The 26,366-nt window shown below is 37.0% G+C and overlaps 1 protein-coding gene across 1 annotated transcript in view; it reads right to left on the minus strand.

Annotated features, from left to right (window-relative positions):
* Positions 1 to 19,665: 19,665 nt before the first annotated feature.
* LOC134714706 (inositol-pentakisphosphate 2-kinase-like) overlaps positions 19,666 to 26,366 on the minus strand; it is a 56,756-nt gene continuing 50,055 nt past the window's right edge. The window contains exons 11-14 of the mRNA XM_063576212.1: positions 25,905 to 26,037; positions 25,510 to 25,615; positions 24,184 to 24,254; positions 19,666 to 23,606 (exon numbers count right to left, since the gene is read on the minus strand). Coding sequence (XP_063432282.1) covers positions 23,411 to 23,606; positions 24,184 to 24,254; positions 25,510 to 25,615; positions 25,905 to 26,037 — 506 coding nt within the window. The 3' untranslated portion in view covers positions 19,666 to 23,410. The remainder of the gene's footprint in view (positions 23,607 to 24,183; positions 24,255 to 25,509; positions 25,616 to 25,904; positions 26,038 to 26,366) is intronic.

Consider the following 26,366-nt stretch of genomic DNA (forward strand, 5'->3'; position numbering starts at 1 on the left):
TTGTCAATAAAAAGTCAATTTTGAAAAAAAGAACATATTCTATTACGCTTTTGTAAGTTAATATATAATTCCTTTATGATTTTAAAAATTGACCACTAAGATAAGTAATCTGATACTATTATGACTTTTTTCTATGCATTCAACTCCAGTTTAATTATTGTTTGCATACATGTTCATAGGGACTTTTTCATGTGCATTCCAACATACTTCTGATAAATAATTCTACCTAAACATATTGTGACTTTTTTCCTGTGACTTTCTTCCTAGTGATTTTGTGGCTTTTTTCCAGTGACTTTTTCCTGTCAACTTTTTTCCGTTTACCAGCTTCATAACCGCAACTCTCATTTGTTTGTTATTTATATCTATTATAGTTTCCAAGATTACGAGACAACATAAAAACAAATGGTAACATTCGTCAAATAATGACAATTACTACTATTAGGAGTCGTCTGACAGTTTTAAATACATTTTTTTAAATAACAGAAGGCAGATCTCAACTTTCCGGGTTTCACTAGTCTCAGCTATCAATAGCCATAGTCCTAGTTTTCAAGATCTTTCAAGATAATAGACAAAACTTGCATTTTACCTTTAGGTGCTATTTCAGTCATAGTGACCATTTTGGTTGGCAGTTGAGGTCATTAGACAAATTTTAAATACTAGATACCCCAATAATGATTGTAGCTAAGTATGGTTAAAAGATTATGACAAAGAACAATTAACAGACGAAGACGGAACGCTTATAAACGATGGCCGCCAAACTTAATAAGCTGTTATATTACCTTTTCTTTAAAGGCATGCCTTTTCTAATTTCCAGTATCTGAATAGGCAGTGGCGGATCCAGAAAATTTCATAAGGGGGGGGGGGGGGGGGGGGGGGACTGAATGACATAAGAGGGTTCTTCAGTCATGCTTCAGTGATTCCATATAATCAACCAATTTTTCATCACAAAAAGGGGAAGGGGGGATTTTCTGAATCCGCCTCTGATAGGTACATTGCAGGATCTGGCAAATGACATATTGAATACGTTTAAAAGTATTCTGCTGTGACAATGATGTCTCCTTTGTTGGCCCAGTCTAATGCTGTTTTTACGAATAGCCAGTTTTTAAATTGTTCATTGGATGATTCGGTTAAGTTTTGACATTTCCAGATTCAGTTGACATGATAAAAATTTGTTTTGGTTGAAATTCGTTTTCAAGTTTTTGGCCCATTTATAAAGTTTCTAGATTTTGTTGGAGCGTATTAATATTATCTTCAAGTTTTTTGGCTGCAGATTATTTTTACACTCATATTCTAAAAGTTTTTCTATTTTAACCACTCATATTCTAAAAGTCGAACCGATGATTTAACTGTGCATGTGTAGCATAAATTAGCACAACATATTAAAGGGCTAAAACTGTGCCTTGTAGTACTCATGACTCTACTCTGACGTTGTACCTGTCTTGAACATTCTCCCTCTTATGCAATTCTCATTTGACTGTTGGTTTGAAGTTCGCCATCAATTAGCAGAGTTTATTTCCGTTGCCATATATTGATGTACAAAATAGAATATATATTATATAAAATAAGAAGATGAAATTCGATTGCCAAAGCAATTATAGATCACCGTACGACCTTCAGTAAAGTATCGATCTAAGAGAGCTGGCAGTTACTGAGAGCCAATAAAAGCTGATAAAACTATCATGTTTCCACGGCCTTACTATCAACCAGTACACATCAAAAGGTGTAAAGACGTCATAAACCGTCTGAGAAAAGCACAACCTTGTGAATTTATTGAGCGTTAATATCGAGTTAAATTCACAAATAGTTCATTTCTAAAGCTTGCAAATAATACAACAGCTTAACACTGTTGAAATTTCCAGTTATATCCAGATCTCTTTAGTACCTGTCTTGCTAGCTGAAATAAGCTTCCATGAAATGTCGTTCAGTTTAGATGAACCCTCTCATTAGGACATTTACATATATTGATATTTATTATATATTTATATATATATATAACAATCATTCTGTATACAAGCTAGTGTAATAATTTTTTTTTTATAGGATATGATATTATGACCTATCAGTTTCTCCACAACACAAAGACTGCGACAGGACATGAGATTTGGTCTTTTTAGTTTCCCCACAACACAAAGACTGCAGGACATGAGATTTGGTCTTTTTAGTTTCCCCACAACACAAAGACTGCAGGACATGAGATTTGGTCTTTTTAGTTTCCCCACAACACAAAGACTGCAGGACATGAGATTTGGTCTTTTTAGTTTCCCCACAACACAAAGACTGCAGGACATGAGATTTGGTCTTTTTAGTTTCCCCACAACACAAAGACTGCAGGACATGCGATTTGGTCTTTTTAGTTTCCCCACAACACAAAGACTGCAGGACATGAGATTTGGTCTTTTTAGTTTCCCCACAACACAAAGACTGCAGGACATGAGATTTGGTCTTTTTAGTTTCCCCACAACACAAAGACTGCAGGACATGCGATTTGGTCTTTTTAGTTTCCCCACAACACAAAGACTGCAGGACATGAGATTTGGTCTTTTTAGTTTCCCCACAACACAAAGACTGCAGGACATGAGATTTGGTCTTTTTAGTTTCCCCACAACACAAAGACTGCAGGACATGAGATTTGGTCTTTTTAGTTTCCCCACAACACAAAGACTGCAGGACATGAGATTTGGTCTTTTTAGTTTCCCCACAACACAAAGACTGCAGGACATGCGATTTGGTCTTTTTAGTTTCCCCACAACACAAAGACTGCAGGACATGAGATTTGGTCTTTTTAGTTTCCCCACAACACAAAGACTGCAGGACATGACATTTGGTCCTTTTAGTTTCTCCACAATACAAAGTCTGCAGGACATACGATAAGACCTATCAGATTCTCCACAACACACAGACAGCAGGACATGAGATAAGTTCCTATCAGATTCTCCACAACACACAAACTGCAGGACATGAGATTAGGACAGACATATCAGATTCTCCACAACACAAAGACTGCAGGACATGATATTTGGTCCTATAAGTTTCTCCATAAAACAAAGACTGCAGGACATGAGATTATGACATATCCGTTTCTCCACAACACAAAGACTGCAGCACATGAGATTATGACCGATCAAATTCTCCACAACACAAAGACTGAAGGACATGAGATTAGAACATTTCAGTTTTTCCACAACACAAAGACTGCAGGACATGATATTTGGTCCTTTTAGTCTCTCCACAACACAAAGACTGCAGGACATGAGATTCGGACCTATCAGATTCTCCACAACACACAAACTGCAGGACATGAGATTAGGACAGACATATCAGATTCTCCACAACACAAAGACTGCAGGACATGATATTTGGTCCTATAAGTTTCTCCATAAAACAAAGACTGCAGGACATGAGATTTGGTCCATTTAGTTTCTCCACAACACAAAGATTACAGGACATGAAATTTGGCCCTTTTAGTTTCTCCACAACACAAAGGTTGCAGGACATGAGATTCGGACCTATCAGATTCTCATCTACACAAAGACTGTAGGACATAAGATTAGAACCTATCAGTTTCTCCACAACACAAAGACTGCAGGACATGAGATAATGACCTATCAAATTCTCCACAACACACAGACTGCAGAACATGAGATTATGACATATCAGTTTCTCCACAACACAAAAACTGCCGGACATCAGATAATGACCTATCAGATTCTCCACAACACAAAAACTGCAGAACATGAGATTATGACATATCAGTTTATCTAAAATACACAGACTGCAGGACATGAGATTAGGACCTATCAGATTCTCCAAAACACAAAGACTGCCGGACATCAGATAATGACCTATCAGATTATCCACAACACAAAGACCGCAGGACATGAGATTTGGTCTTTTTAGTTTCCCCACAACACAAAGACTGCAGGACATGACATTTGGTCCTTTTAGTTTCTCCACAATACAAAGTCTGCAGGACATACGATAAGACCTATCAGATTCTCCACAACACACAGACAGCAGGACATGAGATAAGTTCCTATCAGATTCTCCACAACACACAAACTGCAGGACATGAGATTAGGACAGACATATCAGATTCTCCACAACACAAAGACTGCAGGACATGATATTTGGTCCTATAAGTTTCTCCATAAAACAAAGACTGCAGGACATGAGATTATGACATATCCGTTTCTCCACAACACAAAGACTGCAGCACATGAGACTATGACCGATCAAATTCTCCACAACACAAAGACTGAAGGACATGAGATTAGAACATTTCAGTTTTTCCACAACACAAAGACTGCAGGACATGATATTTGGTCCTTTTAGTCTCTCCACAACACAAAGACTGCAGGACATGAGATTCGGACCTATCAGATTCTCCACAACACACAAACTGCAGGACATGAGATTAGGACAGACATATCAGATTCTCCACAACACAAAGACTGCAGGACATGATATTTGGTCCTATAAGTTTCTCCATAAAACAAAGACTGCAGGACATGAGATTTGGTCCATTTAGTTTCTCCACAACACAAAGATTACAGGACATGAAATTTGGCCCTTTTAGTTTCTCCACAACACAAAGGTTGCAGGACATGAGATTCGGACCTATCAGATTCTCATCTACACAAAGACTGTAGGACATAAGATTAGAACCTATCAGTTTCTCCACAACACAAAGACTGCAGGACATGAGATAATGACCTATCAAATTCTCCACAACACACAGACTGCAGAACATGAGATTATGACATATCAGTTTCTCCACAACACAAAAACTGCCGGACATCAGATAATGACCTATCAGATTCTCCACAACACAAAAACTGCAGAACATGAGATTATGACATATCAGTTTATCTAAAATACACAGACTGCAGGACATGAGATTAGGACCTATCAGATTCTCCAAAACACAAAGACTGCCGGACATCAGATAATGACCTATCAGATTATCCACAACACAAAGACCGCAGGACATGAGATAACGACATATTTGTTTCTCCACAACACACAGACTGCAGGATATGAGATTAGGACCTATCAGATTATCCACAAGACACAGACTGCAGGACATGATATTATGACATATCCGTTTCTCCACAACACAAAGACTTCAGGACATGAGATTATGACCGATCAAAACTCCACAACACAAAGACTACATGAAATGAGATAAGGTCCTTTCAGTTTCTCCACAACACAAAGACTGCAGGACATGATATTTGGTCCTTTTAGTTTCTCCACAACACAAAGAATGCAGAACATGAGATTCGGACCTATCAGATTCTCCACAACACAAAGACTGTAGGACATGAGATTAGGACCTATCAGATTCTCCGCAACACAAAGACTGCCGGACATGAGATTATGACCTATCAGTTTCTCCACAACACACAGACTGCCGGACATGAGATAATGACATATCAGTTTCGCCACAACATAAAGACTGCCGGACATCAGATTATGACCTATCAGATTCTCCACAACACAAAGACTGCAGGACATGAGATTATGACATATCAGTTTCTCCACAACACACAGACTGCAGGACATGATATAAGGACCTATCATATTCTGCACAACACACAGACTGCAGGACATGAGATTCGGACCTATCAGCCTTACACAACACAAAGACTTTTGAGATTATCATGAGATTAGAACATTTCAGTTTTTCCACAACACAAAGACTGCAGGACATGATATTTGGTCCTTTTAGTTTCTCCACAACACAAAGACTACAGGACATGAAATTTGGTCCTTTTAGTTTCTCCACAACACAAAGACCGCAGGACATGAGATTCGGACCTATCAGATTCTCCACAACACAAAGACTGTAGGACATAAGATTATGACCTATCAGATTCTCCACAACACAAAGACTGCCGGACATGAGATTATGACCTATCAGTTTCTCCACAACACAAAGACTGCCGGACATCAGATTATGACCTATCAGATTATCCACAACATAAAGACTGCAGAACATGAGATTATGACATATCAGTTTCTCAACAACACAAAGACTGCAGAACATGAGATTATGACCTATCAGCTTCTCCACAACACAAAGACTGCAGGACATGAGATTCGGACCTATCAGATTCTACACAACACAAAGACTGCAGGATATGAGATTATGACATATCAGTTTCTCAACAACACACAGACTGCAGGACATGAGATTTGTACCTATCAGCTTTCCCACAGCACAAAGACTGTAGGACATGATATTTTAGACCTATCAGATTCTGCAGAACAAACAGACTGCAGGACATGAGATTATGTCCTATCAGATTATCCACAAGACACAGACTGCAGGACATGAGATTTTGACCTTTTAGTTTCTCCACAACACAAAGACCGCAGGACATGAGATTCGGACCTATCAGATTATCAAAAACACAAAGACTGCAGGACATAAGATTATGACATATCAGATTCCCCACAACACAAAGACTGCAGGACATGAGATAAGGTCCTATCAGTTTCTCCACAACACAAAGACTGCAGGACATGAGATTAGGTCCTATCAGATTATCCACAAGACACAGACTGCAGGACATGAGATTTTGACCTTTTAGTTTCTCCACAACACAAAGACCGCAGGACATGAGATTCGGACCTATCAGATTCTCCACAACACAAAGACTGCAGGACATAAGATTATGACCTATCAGATTCCCCACAACACAAAGACTGCAGGACATGAGATTACGTCCTATCAGTTTCTCCACAACACAAAGACTGCAGGACATGAGATTAGGGCCTATCAGTTACTCCAAAACACACAGACTGCAGGACACGAGATTAGGTCCTATTAGATTCTCCACAACACAAAGACTGCAGGACATGAGATTATGACCTATCAGCCTCTCCACAACACAAAAACTGCAGGATATGAGATTATTACCTATCAGCCTCTCCACAACACAAAGACTACATGATATGAGATTTAGTCCTATTAACCTTTCCAAAACACAGAATGCAGGACATGAGATTAGAACATATCAGTTTCTCCACAACACAAAGACTGCAGGACATGAGATTTGGTCCATTTAGTTTCTCCACAACACAAAGACCGCAGGACATGAGATTCGGACCTATCAGATTCTCCACAACACAAAGACTGCCGAACATCAGATAATGACATATCAGATTCTCCACAACACAAAGACTGCAGAACATGAGATTATGAAAAAACAGTTTCTCAACAACACACAGACTGCAGGACATGAGATAATGACCTATCAGTTTCTCCACAACACAAAGACTACAGGATATGAGATTAAGTCCTATTAACCTTCCCACTGACATGATATTTTGTCCAATTAGCTTCTCCACAACACAAAAACTGCAGGACATGAGAATTGGTCCATTTAGTTTCTCCACAACACAAAGACTACAGGACATGAAATTTGGTCCTATCTGATGTCCGGCAGAACATGAGATTAGGACCTATCAGTTTCTCCACAACACAAAGACTGAGGACATGAGATTAGGGCCTATCAGATTATCCACAAGACACAGACTGCAGGACATGATATTATGACCTATCCGTTTCTCCACAACACACAGACTGCAGGACATGAGATTATAACATATCAGCCTTCCACAACACACAGACTGCAGGACACGCTATCAGGTCCTATCAGATTCTCCACAACACAAAGACTGCAGGATATGAGATTATGACCTATCAGTTTCACCACAACACAAAGACTGCAAGACATCAGATTATGACCTATCAGATTCTCCACATCACAAAGACTGCAGGAATGAGATTTGGTCTACTTAGTTTCTTCACAACACAAAGTCTGCAGGACATGAGAATAGGACCTATCAGATTCTCAACAGCACAAAGACTGCAGGACATGAGATTATGACATATCAGTTTCGCCACAACACACAGACTGCAGGACATGAGATTTGGACCTATCAGATTCTGCACAACACACAGACTGCAGGACATGAGATTAGGACATATCAGTTTCTCCACAACACAAAGACTGCAGGACATGAGATTAGGTCCTATCAGATTATCCGCAAGACACAGACTGCAGGACATGAGATTTTGACAAATAAGTTTCTCCACACCATACAGCCTGCAGGACACGAGATAAGGTCCTATCAGATTCTCCAAAACACAAAGACTGCAGGATATGAGATAATGACCTATCAGTTTCTCCACAACACAAAGACTGCAGGACATGAGATTTGGTCTTTTTAGTTTCTTGACAACACAAAGTCTGCAGGACATGAGATTAGGCCCTTCCAGATTCTCCACAACACAATTACTGTAGGACATGAGATAACGACCTATCAGATTCTAAACAACACAAAGACTGCAGGACATGAGATTATGATCTATCAGCCTCTCCACAACACAAAGACTACAGGATATGAGATTTAGTCCTATTAACCTTCCCACAACACAAAGACTATATGATATGATATTTAGTCCTATTAACCTTCCAACAACACAGACTGCAGGACATGAGATTAGAACATATCAGTTTCTCAACAACACAAAGACTGCAGGACATGAGATTAGAACATATCAGTTTCTCCACAACACAAAGACTGCAGGACATGAGATTTGGTCCATTTAGTTTCTCCACAACACAAAGACTACAGGACATGAAATTTGGCCCTTTTAGTTTCTCCACAACACAAAGGTTGCAGGACATGAGATTCGGACCTATCAGATTCTCAACTACACAAAGACTGTAGGACATAAGATTAGAACCTATCAGTTTCTCCACAACACAAAGACTGCAGGACATGAGATAATGACCTATCAGATTCTCCACAACACACAGACTGCAGAACATGAGATTATGACATATCAGTTTCTCCACAACACAAAGACTGCCGGACATCAGATAATGACCTATCACATTCTCCACAACACAAAAACTGCAGAACATGAGATTATGACATATCAGTTTATCTAAAATACACAGACTGCAGGACATGAGATTAGGACCTATCAGATTCTCCAAAACACAAAGACTGCCGGACATCAGATAATGACCTATCAGATTATCCACAACACAAAGACCGCAGGACATGAGATTACGACATATTTGTTTCTCCACAACACACAGACTGCAGGATATGAGATTAGGACCTATCAGATTATCCACAAGACACAGACTGCAGGACATGATATTATGACATATCCGTTTCTCCACAACAAAAAGACTTCAGGACATGAGATTATGACCGATCAAATACTCCACAACACAAAGACTACATGACATGAGATAAGGTCCTTTCAGTTTTTCCACAACACAAAGACTGCAGGACATGATATTTGGTCCTTTTAGTCTCTCCACAACACAAAGACTGCAGGACATGAGATTCGGACCTATCAGATTCTCCACAACACACAAACTGCAGGACATGAGATTAGGACAGACATATCAGATTCTCCACAACACAAAGACTGCAGGACATGATATTTGGTCCTATAAGTTTCTCCATAAAACAAAGACTGCAGGACATGAGATTTGGTCCATTTAGTTTCTCCACAACACAAAGATTACAGGACATGAAATTTGGCCCTTTTAGTTTCTCCACAACACAAAGGTTGCAGGACATGAGATTCGGACCTATCAGATTCTCATCTACACAAAGACTGTAGGACATAAGATTAGAACCTATCAGTTTCTCCACAACACAAAGACTGCAGGACATGAGATAATGACCTATCAAATTCTCCACAACACACAGACTGCAGAACATGAGATTATGACATATCAGTTTCTCCACAACAAAAAAACTGCCGGACATCAGATAATGACCTATCAGATTCTCCACAACACAAAAACTGCAGAACATGAGATTATGACATATCAGTTTATCTAAAATACACAGACTGCAGGACATGAGATTAGGACCTATCAGATTCTCCAAAACACAAAGACTGCCGGACATCAGATAATGACCTATCAGATTATCCACAACACAAAGACCGCAGGACATGAGATTACGACATATTTGTTTCTCCACAACACACAGACTGCAGGATATGAGATTAGGACCTATCAGATTATCCACAAGACACAGACTGCAGGACATGATATTATGACATATCCGTTTCTCCACAACAAAAAGACTTCAGGACATGAGATTATGACCGATCAAATACTCCACAACTCAAAGACTACATGACATGAGATAAGGTCCTTTCAGTTTCTCCACAACACAAAGACTGCAGGACATGATATTTGGTCCTTTTAGTTTTTCCACAACACAAAGACTGCAGGACATGATCTTTGGTCCTTTTAATCTTTCCACAACACAAAGACTGCAGGAAATGAGATTCGGACCTATCAGATTCTCCACAACACAAAGACTACAGGACATGAGATTCGGACCTATCAGATTCTCCACAACACAAAGACTGCCGGACATCAGATTATGACCTATCAGTTTCTCCACAACACAAAGACTGCAGAACATGAGATAAGAACCTATCAGTTTCTCCACAACACAAAGACTGCAGGACATGAGATTATGACATATCAGCCTTCCACAACACACAGACTGCAGGACATGAGATAAGAACCAATCAGCCTCTCCACAACACAAAGACTGCAGGACATGAGATTAGGACCTATCAGTTTCTCCATAACACAAAGACTGCAGGACATGAGATTAGGTTATAAAAGCTTCTTCACAACACAAAGACTGCAGGACATGAGATTTGGTCCTATCAGATTCTCCATAACACAAAGACTGCAGGACATGAGATTTGGTCCTATCAGATTATCCACTAGACACAGACTGCAGAACATGAGATTATGACATATCCGTTTCTCCACAACACACAGACTGCAGGACATGAGATTAGGAACTATCAGTTTCTCCATAACACAAAGACTGCAGGACATGAAATTTGGCCCTTTTAGTTTCTCCACAACACAAAGACTGCAGGACATGAGATTTGGTCCTATCAGATTCTCCATAACACAAAGACTGCAGGACATGAGATTAGGTCCTATTAGCTTCTCCACAACACAAAGACTGCAGGACATGAGATTTGGTCCTATCAGTTTCTTCACAACACAAAGACTGCAGGACATGAGATTTGGTCCTATCAGATTCTCCATAACACAAAGACTGCAGGACATGAGATTAGGTCATATTAACTTCTCCACAACACAAAGACTGCAGGACATGAGATTTGGTCCTATCAGTTTCTCCACAACACAAAGACTGCAGGACATGAGATTATGATCTATTAACTTCTCCACAACAGACAGACTACAGGACATGAGATAAGGTCATATTAACTTCTCCACAACACAAAGACTGCAGGACATGAGATTTGGTCCTATCAGTTTCTTCACAACACAAAGACTGCAGGACATGAAATTATGATCTATTAACTTCTCCACAACAGACAGACTACAGGACATGAGATAAGGTCATATTAACTTCTCCACAACACAAAGACTGCAGGACATGAGATTTGGTTCTATCAGTTTCTTCACAACACAAAGACTGCAGGACATGAGATAATGACCTATCAAATTCTCCACAACACACAGACTGTAGAACATGAGATTATGACATATCAGTTTCTCCACAACACAAAAACTGCCGGACATCAGATAATGACCTATCAGATTCTCCACAACACAAAAACTGCAGAACATGAGATTATGACATATCAGTTTATCTAAAATACACAGACTGCAGGACATGAGATTAGGACCTATCAGATTCTCCAAAACACAAAGACTGCCGGACATCAGATAATGACCTATCAGATTATCCACAACACAAAGACCGCAGGACATGAGATTTGGTCTTTTTAGTTTCCCCACAACACAAAGACTGCAGGACATGACATTTGGTCCTTTTAGTTTCTCCACAATACAAAGTCTGCAGGACATACGATAAGACCTATCAGATTCCCCACAACACACAGACAGCAGGACATGAGATAAGTTCCTATCAGATTCTCCACAACACACAAACTGCAGGACATGAGATTAGGACAGACATATCAGATTCTCCACAACACAAAGACTGCAGGACATGATATTTGGTCCTATAAGTTTCTTCATAAAACAAAGACTGCAGGACATGAGATTATGACATATCCGTTTCTCCACAACACAAAGACTGCAGCACATGAGATTATGACCGATCAAATTCTCCACAACACAAAGACTGAAGGACATGAGATTAGAACATTTCAGTTTTTCCACAACACAAAGACTGCAGGACATGATATTTGGTCCTTTTAGTCTCTCCACAACACAAAGACTGCAGGACATGAGATTCGGACCTATCAGATTCTCCACAACACACAAACTGCAGGACATGAGATTAGGACAGACATATCAGATTCTCCACAACACAAAGACTGCAGGACATGATATTTGGTCCTATAAGTTTCTCCATAAAACAAAGACTGCAGGACATGAGATTTGGTCCATTTAGTTTCTCCACAACACAAAGATTACAGGACATGAAATTTGGCCCTTTTAGTTTCTCCACAACACAAAGGTTGCAGGACATGAGATTCGGACCTATCAGATTCTCATCTACACAAAGATTGTAGGACATAAGATTAGAACCTATCAGTTTCTCCACAACACAAAGACTGCAGGACATGAGATAATGACCTATCAAATTCTCCACAACACACAGACTGCAGAACATGAGATTATGACATATCAGTTTCTCCACAACACAAAAACTGCCGGACATCAGATAATGACCTATCAGATTCTCCACAACACAAAAACTGCAGAACATGAGATTATGACATATCAGTTTATCTAAAATACACAGACTGCAGGACATGAGATTAGGACCTATCAGATTCTCCAAAACACAAAGACCGCAGGACATGAGATAACGACATATTTGTTTCTCCACAACACACAGACTGCAGGATATGAGATTAGGACCTATCAGATTATCCACAAGACATAGACTGCAGGACATGATATTATGACATATCCGTTTCTCCACAACACAAAGACTTCAGGACATGAGATTATGACCGATCAAAACTCCACAACACAAAGACTACATGAAATGAGATAAGGTCCTTTCAGTTTCTCCACAACACAAAGACTGCAGGACATGATATTTGGTCCTTTTAGTTTCTCCACAACACAAAGACTGCAGAACATGAGATTCGGACCTATCAGATTCTCCACAACACAAAGACTGTAGGACATGAGATTAGGACCTATCAGATTCTCCGCAACACAAAGACTGCCGGACATGAGATTATGACCTATCAGTTTCTCCACAACACACAGACTGCCGGACATGAGATAATGACATATCAGTTTCGCCACAACATAAAGACTGCCGGACATCAGATTATGACCTATCAGATTCTCCACAACACAAAGACTGCAGGACATGAGATTATGACATATCAGTTTCTCCACAACACACAGACTGCAGGACATGAGATAAGGACCTATCATATTCTGCACAACACACAGACTGCAGGACATGAGATTCGGACCTATCAGCCTTACACAACACAAAGACTTTTGAGATTATCATGAGATTAGAACATTTCAGTTTTTCCACAACACAAAGACTGCAGGACATGATATTTGGTCCTTTTAGTTTCTCCACAACACTAAGACTACAGGACATGAAATTTGGTCCTTTTAGTTTCTCCACAACACAAAGACCGCAGGACATGAGATTCGGACCTATCAGATTCTCCACAACACAAAGACTGTAGGACATAAGATTATGACCTATCAGATTCTCCACAACACAAAGACTGCCGGACATGAGATTATGACCTATCAGTTTCTCCACAACACAAAGACTGCCGGACATCAGATTATGACCTATCAGATTATCCACAACATAAAGACTGCAGAACATGAGATTATGACATATCAGTTTCTCAACAACACAAAGACTGCAGAACATGAGATTATGACCTATCAGCTTCTCCACAACACAAAGACTGCAGGACATGAGATTCGGACCTATCAGATTCTCCACAACACAAAGACTGCAGGATATGAGATTATGACATATCAGTTTCTCAACAACACACAGACTGCAGGACATGAGATTTGTACCTATCAGCTTCCCCACAGCACAAAGACTGTAGGACATGATATTTTAGACCTATCAGATTCTGCAGAACAAACAGACTGCAGGACATGAGATTATGTCCTATCAGATTATCCACAAGACACAGACTGCAGGACATGAGATTTTGACCTTTTAGTTTCTCCACAACACAAAGACCGCAGGACATGAGATTCGGACCTATCAGATTATCAAAAACACAAAGACTGCAGGACATAAGATTATGACATATCAGATTCCCCACAACACAAAGACTGCAGGACATGAGATAAGGTCCTATCAGTTTCTCCACAACACAAAGACTGCAGGACATGAGATTAGGTCCTATCAGATTATCCACAAGACACAGACTGCAGGACATGAGATTTTGACCTTTTAGTTTCTCCACAACACAAAGACCGCAGGACATGAGATTCGGACCTATCAGATTCTCCACAACACAAAGACTGCAGGACATAAGATTATGACCTATCAGATTCCCCACAACACAAAGACTGCAGGACATGAGATTACGTCCTATCAGTTTCTCCACAACACAAAGACTGCAGGACATGAGATTAGGGCCTATCAGTTACTCCACAACACACAGACTGCAGGACACGAGATTAGGTCCTATTAGATTCTCCACAACACAAAGACTGCAGGACATGAGATTATGACCTATCAGCCTCTCCACAACACAAAAACTGCAGGATATGAGATTAGTACCTATCAGCCTCTCCACAACACAAAGACTACATGATATGAGATTTAGTCCTATTAACCTTTCCAAAACACAGAATGCAGGACATGAGATTAGAACATATCAGTTTCTCCACAACACAAAGACTGCAGGACATGAGATTTGGTCCATTTAGTTTCTCCACAACACAAAGACCGCAGGACATGAGATTCGGACCTATCAGATTCTCCACAACACAAAGACTGCCGAACATCAGATAATGACATATCAGATTCTCCACAACACAAAGACTGCAGAACATGAGATTATGAAAAAACAGTTTCTCAACAACACACAGACTGCAGGACATGAGATAATGACCTATCAGTTTCTCCACAACACAAAGACTACAGGATATGAGATTAAGTCCTATTAACCTTCCCACTGACATGATATTTTGTCCAATTAGCTTCTCCACAACGCAAAAACTGCAGGACATGAGAATTGGTCCATTTAGTTTCTCCACAACACAAAGACTACAGGACATGAAATTTGGTCCTATCTGATGTCCGGCAGAACATGAGATTAGGACCTATCAGTTTCTCCACAACACAAAGACTGAGGACATGAGATTAGGGCCTATCAGATTATCCACAAGACACAGACTGCAGGACATAATATTATGACCTATCCGTTTCTCCACAACACACAGACTGCAGGACATGAGATTATAACATATCAGCCTTCCACAACACACAGACTGCAGGACACGCTATCAGGTCCTATCAGATTCTCCACAACACAAAGACTGCAGGATATGAGATTATGACCTATCAGTTTCACCACAACACAAAGACTGCAAGACATCAGATTATGACCTATCAGATTCTCCACATCACAAAGACTGCAGGAATGAGATTTGGTCTACTTAGTTTCTTCACAACACAAAGTCTGCAGGACATGAGAATAGGACCTATCAGATTCTCAACAGCACAAAGACTGCAGGACATGAGATTATGACATATCAGTTTCGCCACAACACACAGACTGCAGGACATGAGATTTGGACCTATCAGATTCTGCACAACACACAGACTGCAGGACATGAGATTAGGACATATCAGTTTCTCCACAACACAAAGACTGCAGGACATGAGATTAGGTCCTATCAGATTATCCGCAAGACACAGACTGCAGGACATGAGATTTTGACAAATTAGTTTCTCCACACCATACAGACTGCAGGACACGAGATAAGGTCCTATCAGATTCTCCACAACACAAAGACTGCAGGATATGAGATAATGACCTGTCAGTTTCTCCACAACACAAAGACTGCAGGACATGAGATTTGGTCTTTTTAGTTTCTTGACAACACAAAGTCTGCAGGACATGAGATTAGGCCCTTCCAGATTCTCCACAACACAATTACTGTAGGACATGAGATAACGACCTATCAGATTCTCAACAACACAAAGACTGCAGGACATGAGATTATGATCTATCAGCCTCTCCACAACACAAAGACTACAGGATATGAGATTTAGTCCTATTAACCTTCCCACAACACAAAGACTACATGATATGATATTTAGTCCTATTAACCTTCCAACAACACAGACTGCAGGACATGAGATTAGAACATATCAGTTTCTCAACAACACAAAGACTGCAGGACATGAGATTAGAACATATCAGTTTCTCCACAACACAAAGACTGCAGGACATGAGATTTGGTCCATTTAGTTTCTCCACAACACAAAGACTACAGGACATGAAATTTGGCCCTTTTAGTTTCTCCACAACACAAAGGTTGCAGGACATGAGATTCGGACCTATCAGATTCTCAACTACACAAAGACTGTATGACATAAGATTAGAACCTATCAGTTTCTCCACAACACAAAGACTGCAGGACATGAGATAATGACCTATCAGATTCTCCACAACACACAGACTGCAGAACATGAGATTATGACATATCAGTTTATCTAAAATACACAGACTGCAGGACATGAGATTAGGACCTATCAGATTCTCCAAAACACAAAGACTGCCGGACATCAGATAATGACCTATCAGATTATCCACAACACAAAGACCGCAGGACATGAGATTACGACATATTTGTTTCTCCACAACACACAGACTGCAGGATATGAGATTAGGACCTATCAGATTATCCACAAGACACAGACTGCAGGACATGATATTATGACATATCCGTTTCTCCACAACAAAAAGACTTCAGGACATGAGATTATGACCGATCAAATACTCCACAACACAAAGACTACATGACATGAGATAAGGTCCTTTCAGTTTCTCCACAACACAAAGACTGCAGGACATGATCTTTGGTCCTTTTAGTTTTTCCACAACACAAAGACTGCAGGACATGATATTTGGTCCTTTTAATCTTTCCACAACACAAAGACTGCAGGAAATGAGATTCGGACCTATCAGATTCTCCACAACACAAAGACTACAGGACATGAGATTCGGACCTATCAGATTCTCCACAACACAAAGACTGCCGGACATCAGATTATGACCTATCAGTTTCTCCACAACACAAAGACTGCAGAACATGAGATTAGGACCTATCAGTTTCTCCACAACACAAAGACTGCAGGACATGAGATTATGACATATCAGCCTTCCACAACACACAGACTGCAGGACATGAGATAAGAACCAATCAGCCTCTCCACAACACAAAGACTGCAGGACATGAGATTAGGACCTATCAGTTTCTCCATAACACAAAGACTGCAGGACATGAGATTAGGTTATATAAGCTTCTTCACAACACAAAGACTGCAGGACATGAGATTTGGTCCTATCAGATTCTCCATAACACAAAGACTGCAGGACATGAGATTTGGTCCTATCAGATTATCCACTAGACACAGACTGCAGAACATGAGATTATGACATATCCGTTTCTCCACAACACACAGACTGCAGGACATGAGATTAGGAACTATCAGTTTCTCCATAACACAAAGACTGCAGGACATGAAATTTGGCCCTTTTAGTTTCTCCACAACACAAAGACTGCAGGACATGAGATTTGGTCCTATCAGATTCTCCATAACACAAAGACTGCAGGACATGAGATTAGGTCCTATTAGCTTCTCCACAACACAAAGACTGCAGGACATGAGATTTGGTCCTATCAGTTTCTTCACAACACAAAGACTGCAGGACATGAGATTTGGTCCTATCAGATTCTCCATAACACAAAGACTGCAGGACATGAGATTAGGTCCTATTAGCTTCTCCACAACACAAAGACTGCAGGACATGAGATTTGGTCCTATCAGTTTCTCCACAACACAAAGACTGCAGGACATGAAATTTGGTCCTATCAGTTTCTTCACAACACAAAGACTGCAGGACATGAGATTATGATCTATTAACTTCTCCACAACAGACAGACTACAGGACATGAGATAAGGTCATATTAACTTCTCCACAACACAAAGACTGCAGGACATGAGATTTGGTCCTATCAGTTTCTTCACAACACAAAGACTGCAGGACATGAAATTATGATCTATTAACTTCTCCACAACAGACAGACTACAGGACATGAGATAAGGTCATATTAACTTCTCTACAACACAAAGACTGCAGGACATGAGATTTGGTCCTATCAGTTTCTTCACAACACAAAGACTGCAGGACATGAGATTATGATCTATTAACTTCTCCACAACAGACAGACTACAGGACATGAGATAAGGTCATATTAACTTCTCCACAACACAAAGACTGCAGGACATGAGATTTGGTTCTATCAGTTTCTTCACAACACAAAGACTGCAGGACATGAGATTATGATCTATTAACTTCTCCACAACAGACAGACTACAGGACATGAGATAAGGTCATATTAACTTCTCCACAACACACAGACTACAGGACATGAAATTTGGTCCTATCAGATTCACCACAACACAAAGACTACAGGATATGAGATAAGGTCCTATTAACTTCTCCACAACACACAGACTACAGGACATGAAATTTGGTCCTATCAGATTCACCACAACACAAAGACTACAGGATATGAGATAAGGTCCTATTAACTTCTCCACAACACAAAGACTACAGGACATGAAATTTGGTCCTATCAGATTCACCACAACACAAAGACTACAGGATATAAGATAAGGTCCTATTAACTTCTCCACAACACAAAGACTACAGGACATGAAATTTGGTCCTATCAGATTCACCACAACACAAAGACTACAGGATATGAGATAAGGTCCTATTAACTTCTCCACAACACAAAGACTACAGGACATGAAATTTGGTCCTATCAGATTCACCACAACACAAAGACTACAGGATATAAGATAAGGTCCTATTAACTTCTCCACAACACAAAGACTACAGGACATGAAATTTTGTCCTATCAGATTCACCACAACACAAAGACTACAGGATATGAGATAAGGTCCTATTAGCTTCTCCACTAGAGACAGACTACAGGACATGAAATTTGGTCCTATCAGATTCACCACAACACAAAGACTACAGGATATAAGATAAGGTCCTATTAACTTCTCCACAACACAAAGACTACAGGACATGAAATTTTGTCCTATCAGATTCACCACAACACGAAGACTACAGGATATAAGATAAGGTCCTATTAACTTCTCCACAACACACAGACTACAGGACATGAAATTTGGTCCTATCAGTTTCTACCGAACACAAAGAGTACATCCCATGACATTAGGAACAATCAGATTCTTCACAACACAAAGACTAAAGGATGTTTAGGTAGTTAAGGAATGATCAACATCTTTTACTACATTTATTTGATGATATACGGAATATTTTCCTTTGTTTAAAATACAAAAAAGAAATTGTAAAAGGTTGCAAATTTTTTATTTAGCACATATGTAGGTAAACTGCACCATAGTATTATGTGACATTTGGTATTATAGATCGGAGAATATATATTAAGGTCAAACTCTATAATCAGCACTTTTAAAAATTTAAAACAAATTCATGTATAGATAATATAGTATAGAAAATACTTAGCATTTAGATAACACATAATGGTGACATCAAAACAAGAGAGATACTTGTCTTGTTGACAGAAGGGATATATATTACTGCTAAAGACACAGAATTAATTTGACACACCGGAGCATTGTATACAGAATCATACAGATATTATAGAATACATTACAATAAATCTCAGGTGGGTAAAACTTGATCTATGTCTTCCTGATTTCTATTGGATGCATTTGAATGCAACATTTGCATAAAGTATGTCAAAGTCTATATTGAAATCTATGTAAATATTTACATATCAAACAACTTGCATAAATAACTTTAATTAATTTCAACTTATGAAATTTGCATTTATCTAAAACAAATATTTTCAAATTTTGTCTTTCATGAGAATTTGATATTCTACATATAACAGTAAATGCCACAGTAATGATTTCTTAATTTATAAAACAGAACACAAAAGGAAATCTATGATAAAGATTGAAGGAAAGAACACATGTAAAGGTGATCAAAGAACCATGAGATAGGTTCATGGATAGTCATGGTTATTAAACAAACCCGTAAGAGAGATAATATGAGTGCACTGTTTATTTACGTCTTGCCTTATTTTTGAGGCTAATACTATTTGGCCAAACACAATTTTATCCCTATTTTCTATTGTAACAAATGTTATTAACCTATGATAAAAAAAAGGATGGATTATACAACACAGCATGTTGGTAACACCTTTACTCTTATATCTACTTTGTATAAGACATTTTTTTAGACAACTATTTTTTTTTTGATAAAGCTGTTGCTCATATTTAAATAAATTAATGGTTCAAATAAAGGTTATTTTGACAGTGGTTTTGTTTTTGTAACTTTCTAAAATACAGAAAGTTTGAAGACATTAGTAGGCAAATACATGTAAAACAAAATTTGACATTATAGAAATCATTAGAATTGAACCGTTTTTCATTTTTGTCGAGTGCTGTAAATTTTTAGAGTTAAATTTGGTATAAAGTAAAGTCTGAATGAAAAATAAAACACCTGAGAAGAAAAGGTCAAAATAAAATTTAACCTTTAATATCATTAATTTTTATAAAACTATAAAATGCCTTTGCCTTAAAATGCCAGACTGCAAAAGTCTACTTTGCAGTAAGATATGTAATTATTTTAAACTCTGTATTAGTCATTTTAATTTACTATTAATACCACTATGTAATGGTTATCAGTACTTCATAGCATTTATTGCATTTAAATTTGTGTTTTTGCATTTAAGTTTTATTACTATAGTTTTAAAATTGTTAATACATATCCATTCATATTAAAGTACCAAAATAGGAGTAAATATTACATCAACCCATGTAAAAGTCGAGAAAAAAAATAATACATGCTTTCTGGTTAATATTCTCAACAATAATGTTACCTTGGTGATGACCATGTTATTTGACAAACTTTTGATGCAGTTATTTTTTATAATTTTAGCCCTTTCTAGCCGAATTCCCCACAATTTAATTCAATTTTGTACATAGTATATCCATATGCGATAAAAGTTTGAAAAATTCATCTTTATATCTAAAATTAAATTAAATGGAAAATATGTTGTTTAAGGTAACTGATCATATTCATTCGATGAAGAAATAAAATTAAAACCAGTTAAAAAAATAATAACTAAAACATAACACCAAAGCATACATAGTGCATGTAATATATAAAGCAATGCTTTTTATGACATTCTTTTAGATTATCATTTAATGATTTATACATCAACAGACATTATGTATCTCAAATGACTAGAACTTGTAGAACTTGTATACTTTTAACAAAAAAACAAGGTACTAATATCTAACTAGTGACAATGACTTCTGATTCACACATAAAACAGTATAAATATACAACTTAATAAATAAATCATTATTGAGTCTTAGGTCCTTCAAAATACTTAATGAGGGCAAGGCAATGAAGGCATATTAACTATGTTTGGAAATTTCCTACACAAAAAATCTATATTCAACACATCATTTCAGCATGCTTTATATAGAATAAATAAGTTTACTGCATAAAAGTATAAAACCAATAATTCAGGCCCAATCGGAAAGAACATACAAGAAAGTAGTACATATTTTAAACAAAATAGTTACTACGCATAGCTGTATCTTTGTCAAAAGGTGAAATATTTGAGTAGTTTTGGTATCAAATGAAAGCTTAGGGACTTGGGATCACTGTAGAACCCTTGTTGAAAGATTCTTTTGAATAATAAAAAAGAATAAATAATTATAATAGGAGGGCACATTTGCCCTGTTGTTCAGATCAGAAATACCTGTTTTTGTAGTATCTAACTTTCAGGAACCAGTACCCTCTAAGATGCAATCAAATGTATGTTGAATATTTCAGCACAAGTCAGGATAAGGTATAGTTTTGACATGAAATGACTGCCATTTTATGTGAACTTATTTGAACAAAGCAGTCAAATTGTAGAACTTAACATAGAAAGCAATGGGGCTAATGGATAAGTGTTTTAAAACTGAAGAAAGTGAAATAGCATGAATGTTGGTAATGGTTCTATAAGATTTAAAGAAACTATATGCAATATCTAAACAACAAAAATAATTTTCTAGAATAATGACCCTGTTTTCTTAAATATAAAATGGGAGTATTGATAGCGGATTTGATTTCATTATTTATACCCTTTTTAAATTCTAAGTAACAAACTTAATAATTATCATTATCATCAGTTATCAGCACTAATACAGAAAATACTACTGATTCAGATAACCAATTCTCTGTTATAAATAACAGGCCGGTTCATTACAAGATTTCCTTATAATTAAAGCGTTCTTCTGCTGACAGAATTTTGAGCAATATAAACATTACCCTAGACAACAAGAGATTATCTTACAACAGAATAGTCACAAGTAGCACCAATTTATAGCAGAATAGTATAAAAGATAGTTTGCACAAGAAAAGCTCAGATTAAAAAGTAAAATGTACAAGTATCACATATCAACAATAACAACAATCAATAGGATTTCAAATAGGAAGAAAACATTCTACATTTTAAATATTGATAAAAATATATCACAATAACTCTTAACATAATTCATATTATAACCAGTTTCACCTTGTAAAAATGTTATAAATTACACTAAAAGCCAATCTGGTGGGAAATTACATCCCTTTAATAAACTTGTTGCCATTCTCATGGAAACCAGATACTAATGCATTAGGAAGCCCATTGCTATATGCAAAGCATGATTCGATAACTAAAACTTGTCTTTGTGTTACAAAAATGAAAAGAAAACCCTTTAATTGAAAGGTTATCTATTTCATTATGGGTGTTAAAAAAATGAATGTTAAATAAAGTAAAGCAATCAATGTTCTTTATAAGATTCATAACACACAGTCTACAATCCAACATTATATGTTGTTACATAATTACATAGAAAACAAGAACAATACAAATCATTAGGCTAACAATGAACAAAATAATCTATTGGGAACACAATGTAAAAATGCATACAACCAGTAAAAGGCTTTGTAGAATAAATAAAGGTTCCACACTAACAACCACGCAAAACCAATTGCTATCTAATGCTTGTGAAGCTTTCATCATACTGAAGAACTAGGTTGCCCACACCGGTGTAATTGTTCTTTTTCTCTGTAAGCCTTTAACATTTCTCGCTCTAGATCATGCCACTTTTGTACTTTGTTGAATGGTTTATAGTCCAGATCTATAATACTGACCGAGAACTTGTACTGTCTACCATGACAATCTGTTAAAAGTGGACCTTTGTAGTCAGATGAACTGAAATCATAAATATATCGTTTACATAAACCACCTTTATTGAAAATAAAGCTCCTAGGAGCATGAATCTATCATCTAGTAAAACCATGCCTTTTCAAAATTATTTTTGTTAGTTATTGAAATCAATTTTGTTCTTGCCAAGACTTTTTTCTTTCCTCATAATGACCGTCTGAAATATCACTCAGCAGTGGCCACAATACTGAATACTACTGAAATAATCTCAATTTTAATGTTCATCATTTCATGTAAAAGAAGAAGATTTCTTACTCTGCAGACATCATTATTGCTAATATTCTCACCATTGAAAATCCTAATCCTGATGAAGATTATCAAAATGATAAATTTATCACGCATATATTTGTTGAAAATGTATTATTTTAAAGTATATACATGCACCTTAAATGATTGGCTTACATTTGTATTTAAAGTACAAATCTTTACATATAAAAAAGAAGATGTGGTATGATTGCCAATGAGACAACTGTCCACAAGAGACCAAAATGACACAGACATTAAAACAACTATAGGTCACTGTATGGCCTTTACATGTTAAGTTCACCATAAATATCTATAGTACCTTTCCAATCTCTGTAATGCCACCATTAAAGAACAATCTTGTAACGTTTTTGATACGTTGTGTCTCTTCACCTACAAAAAGTATTATTTATTATTTGATGTAGGTTTAATTTGTTATGATTTATTCAACTACAAAATGTCAGAAATGGAATAAAAGACAGCAACCACACAACCAAAATTTACTAAGTGGTCACATTTTTGTTTCCCTTCATCAACAATCTTGTATGACTAGCTCTAGATCACTATCTAAAACTAAGTGTGCTCAAAGTGGAGATAAAATAATTCTTCAACCAATACCAATCAGCATTGTGTCTTGAGACATGCACTTGTATATTTGATGAAGTTAACATAGATTTGTGTTTTTCTCAATTTTTATCTTAACCCATGGAAGAACAAGAAATGCTTCAAAATGCACTAGCATTATCCTTTAATGTGAAATAAAATCATAATATTTGTTGTTGATTGACATCTTCTTTGAGTTGTCAGGTCAATTGGCCGTTTCAGAATCTAAAGCATCATGGGTAATTTCATTGTTCGTACCCCAAAGTGAAAATAACATTACGTCATTGGTTGAATTTCCATTGATTTGGACGTTTTCTACCAATCACGACGTTTCGGTGTACATTTTTGAAAATATTACCCAGGATGCATTAGATTCTGAAACGGTGAATTGTCACAATGGTCTCAGACTGTATATGGTAAACTTTGGAGAATATGGTGGTCTAAGCAAATTAGTTTCCACCTATGTAAATGATAATGCAAATTATCTTATATGGAAAGGCATACATTTTTTTTTTATATCATTTATGTGTCATTGCAAAATGTACATTAATAAGTCTAACTTAACCTAACTTTTGTATAAATTAGACACATTTTATGTTTGTTCTAGTATTCAGCAATTTTGCATTGTAAATGTATACGAATAAAATTTTCATGACATATAGTAATGCATATAAATCTGAATATTATCACCCCCCAACCCCAGATAAGACCTAAACTATAGCCTGGCTCTGAAATAAAAGTCTTGGGAGAATATTAGGACAAATCAAGGTGTGTAATAATATTTATCCCTATTTTTTGTATATTTTTTTTTTTGATCTGTTTTGGGGGTAATTTTTCATAATATTCTAACTGCTTGAGATAGCAAATTATATCTAGAACTAAAGGTGCATGTGCAATGAAAACATTAATGATGCCATAGGCAAAATAGCTATAAACTTTTTAAATTATTAATGGTCTTAATTTCTCAACAACATCTCATCTCAAGGCTCTTTCTTTGTTTGAAAAACCTTCAATAATCTATTTATATTTTTTAACCTAGACCTACCATATCTACAGCATATTCCAAAGATTCCTTATCTTCTATCACAGTGTCTATACATGGTCGTAGCCAGGAGTCTTCTTTAAAAGGTCCAAATAAACTCCATTTATCACTGTTTGAAAAGAATATATAATATTACTATTGTTTTACTTTTACTGGCTACAACAAATACCATATATTTTTTAGACTGAGTAAAATCTATTATTAAACAGACAATATTTTGTGGCATCATATTCACTTATTTCTGCATTTTGTGAAATAAAAACTTTGAAAACGTACAGCTTTACAGTATGAAACAAAATAGTATATATAATGTTATTCTGATCTCTGTTGAAAGTTAGTACATGTCATTTTGTAGGTAAATTCTACTCTGTACAAACAAGATAATCTGTCGTCCTTACCCGTCTTTTGGATGTTGTTTTAAATGTTCCTTGACCTTCAGAAACAAGGGGTATACACATTCTATATCTAATTTGTCTAAAGATTGTACTGCTAAAACTTGTCCTAATATACATGTATGTGGTAGGTTAAAATCTACAAGTAGAAAGTTAAAGTTTAATAAAATCTACAAAAAGTAGGGTTTAAATGCAATAAAATCTACTAATTTGAAGGGTTGTATATTATAACAATTAAAGTTTCTTCTCAATGAAATATAAAAATATATCAGATTCTACAAATCAAGTTAAAAGTTCTGAATAACTACTCTCTGAAATTAAATTCTGGCACTAATGTTTTTCTTTCTATGTGACTAGTACTAGTTCCCTGAAAACTATATTGATTTATTACCTAAATAACCATTCCCTTTCAGCTGAAACTAATAGTTGGATTGTAAGTGCAACCTAAGTGGAAGAAAAAGACATAGA

This window comes from Mytilus trossulus, chromosome 1, assembly GCF_036588685.1.
Source record: "Mytilus trossulus isolate FHL-02 chromosome 1, PNRI_Mtr1.1.1.hap1, whole genome shotgun sequence".
NCBI lineage: Eukaryota > Metazoa > Mollusca > Bivalvia > Mytilida > Mytilidae > Mytilus > Mytilus trossulus.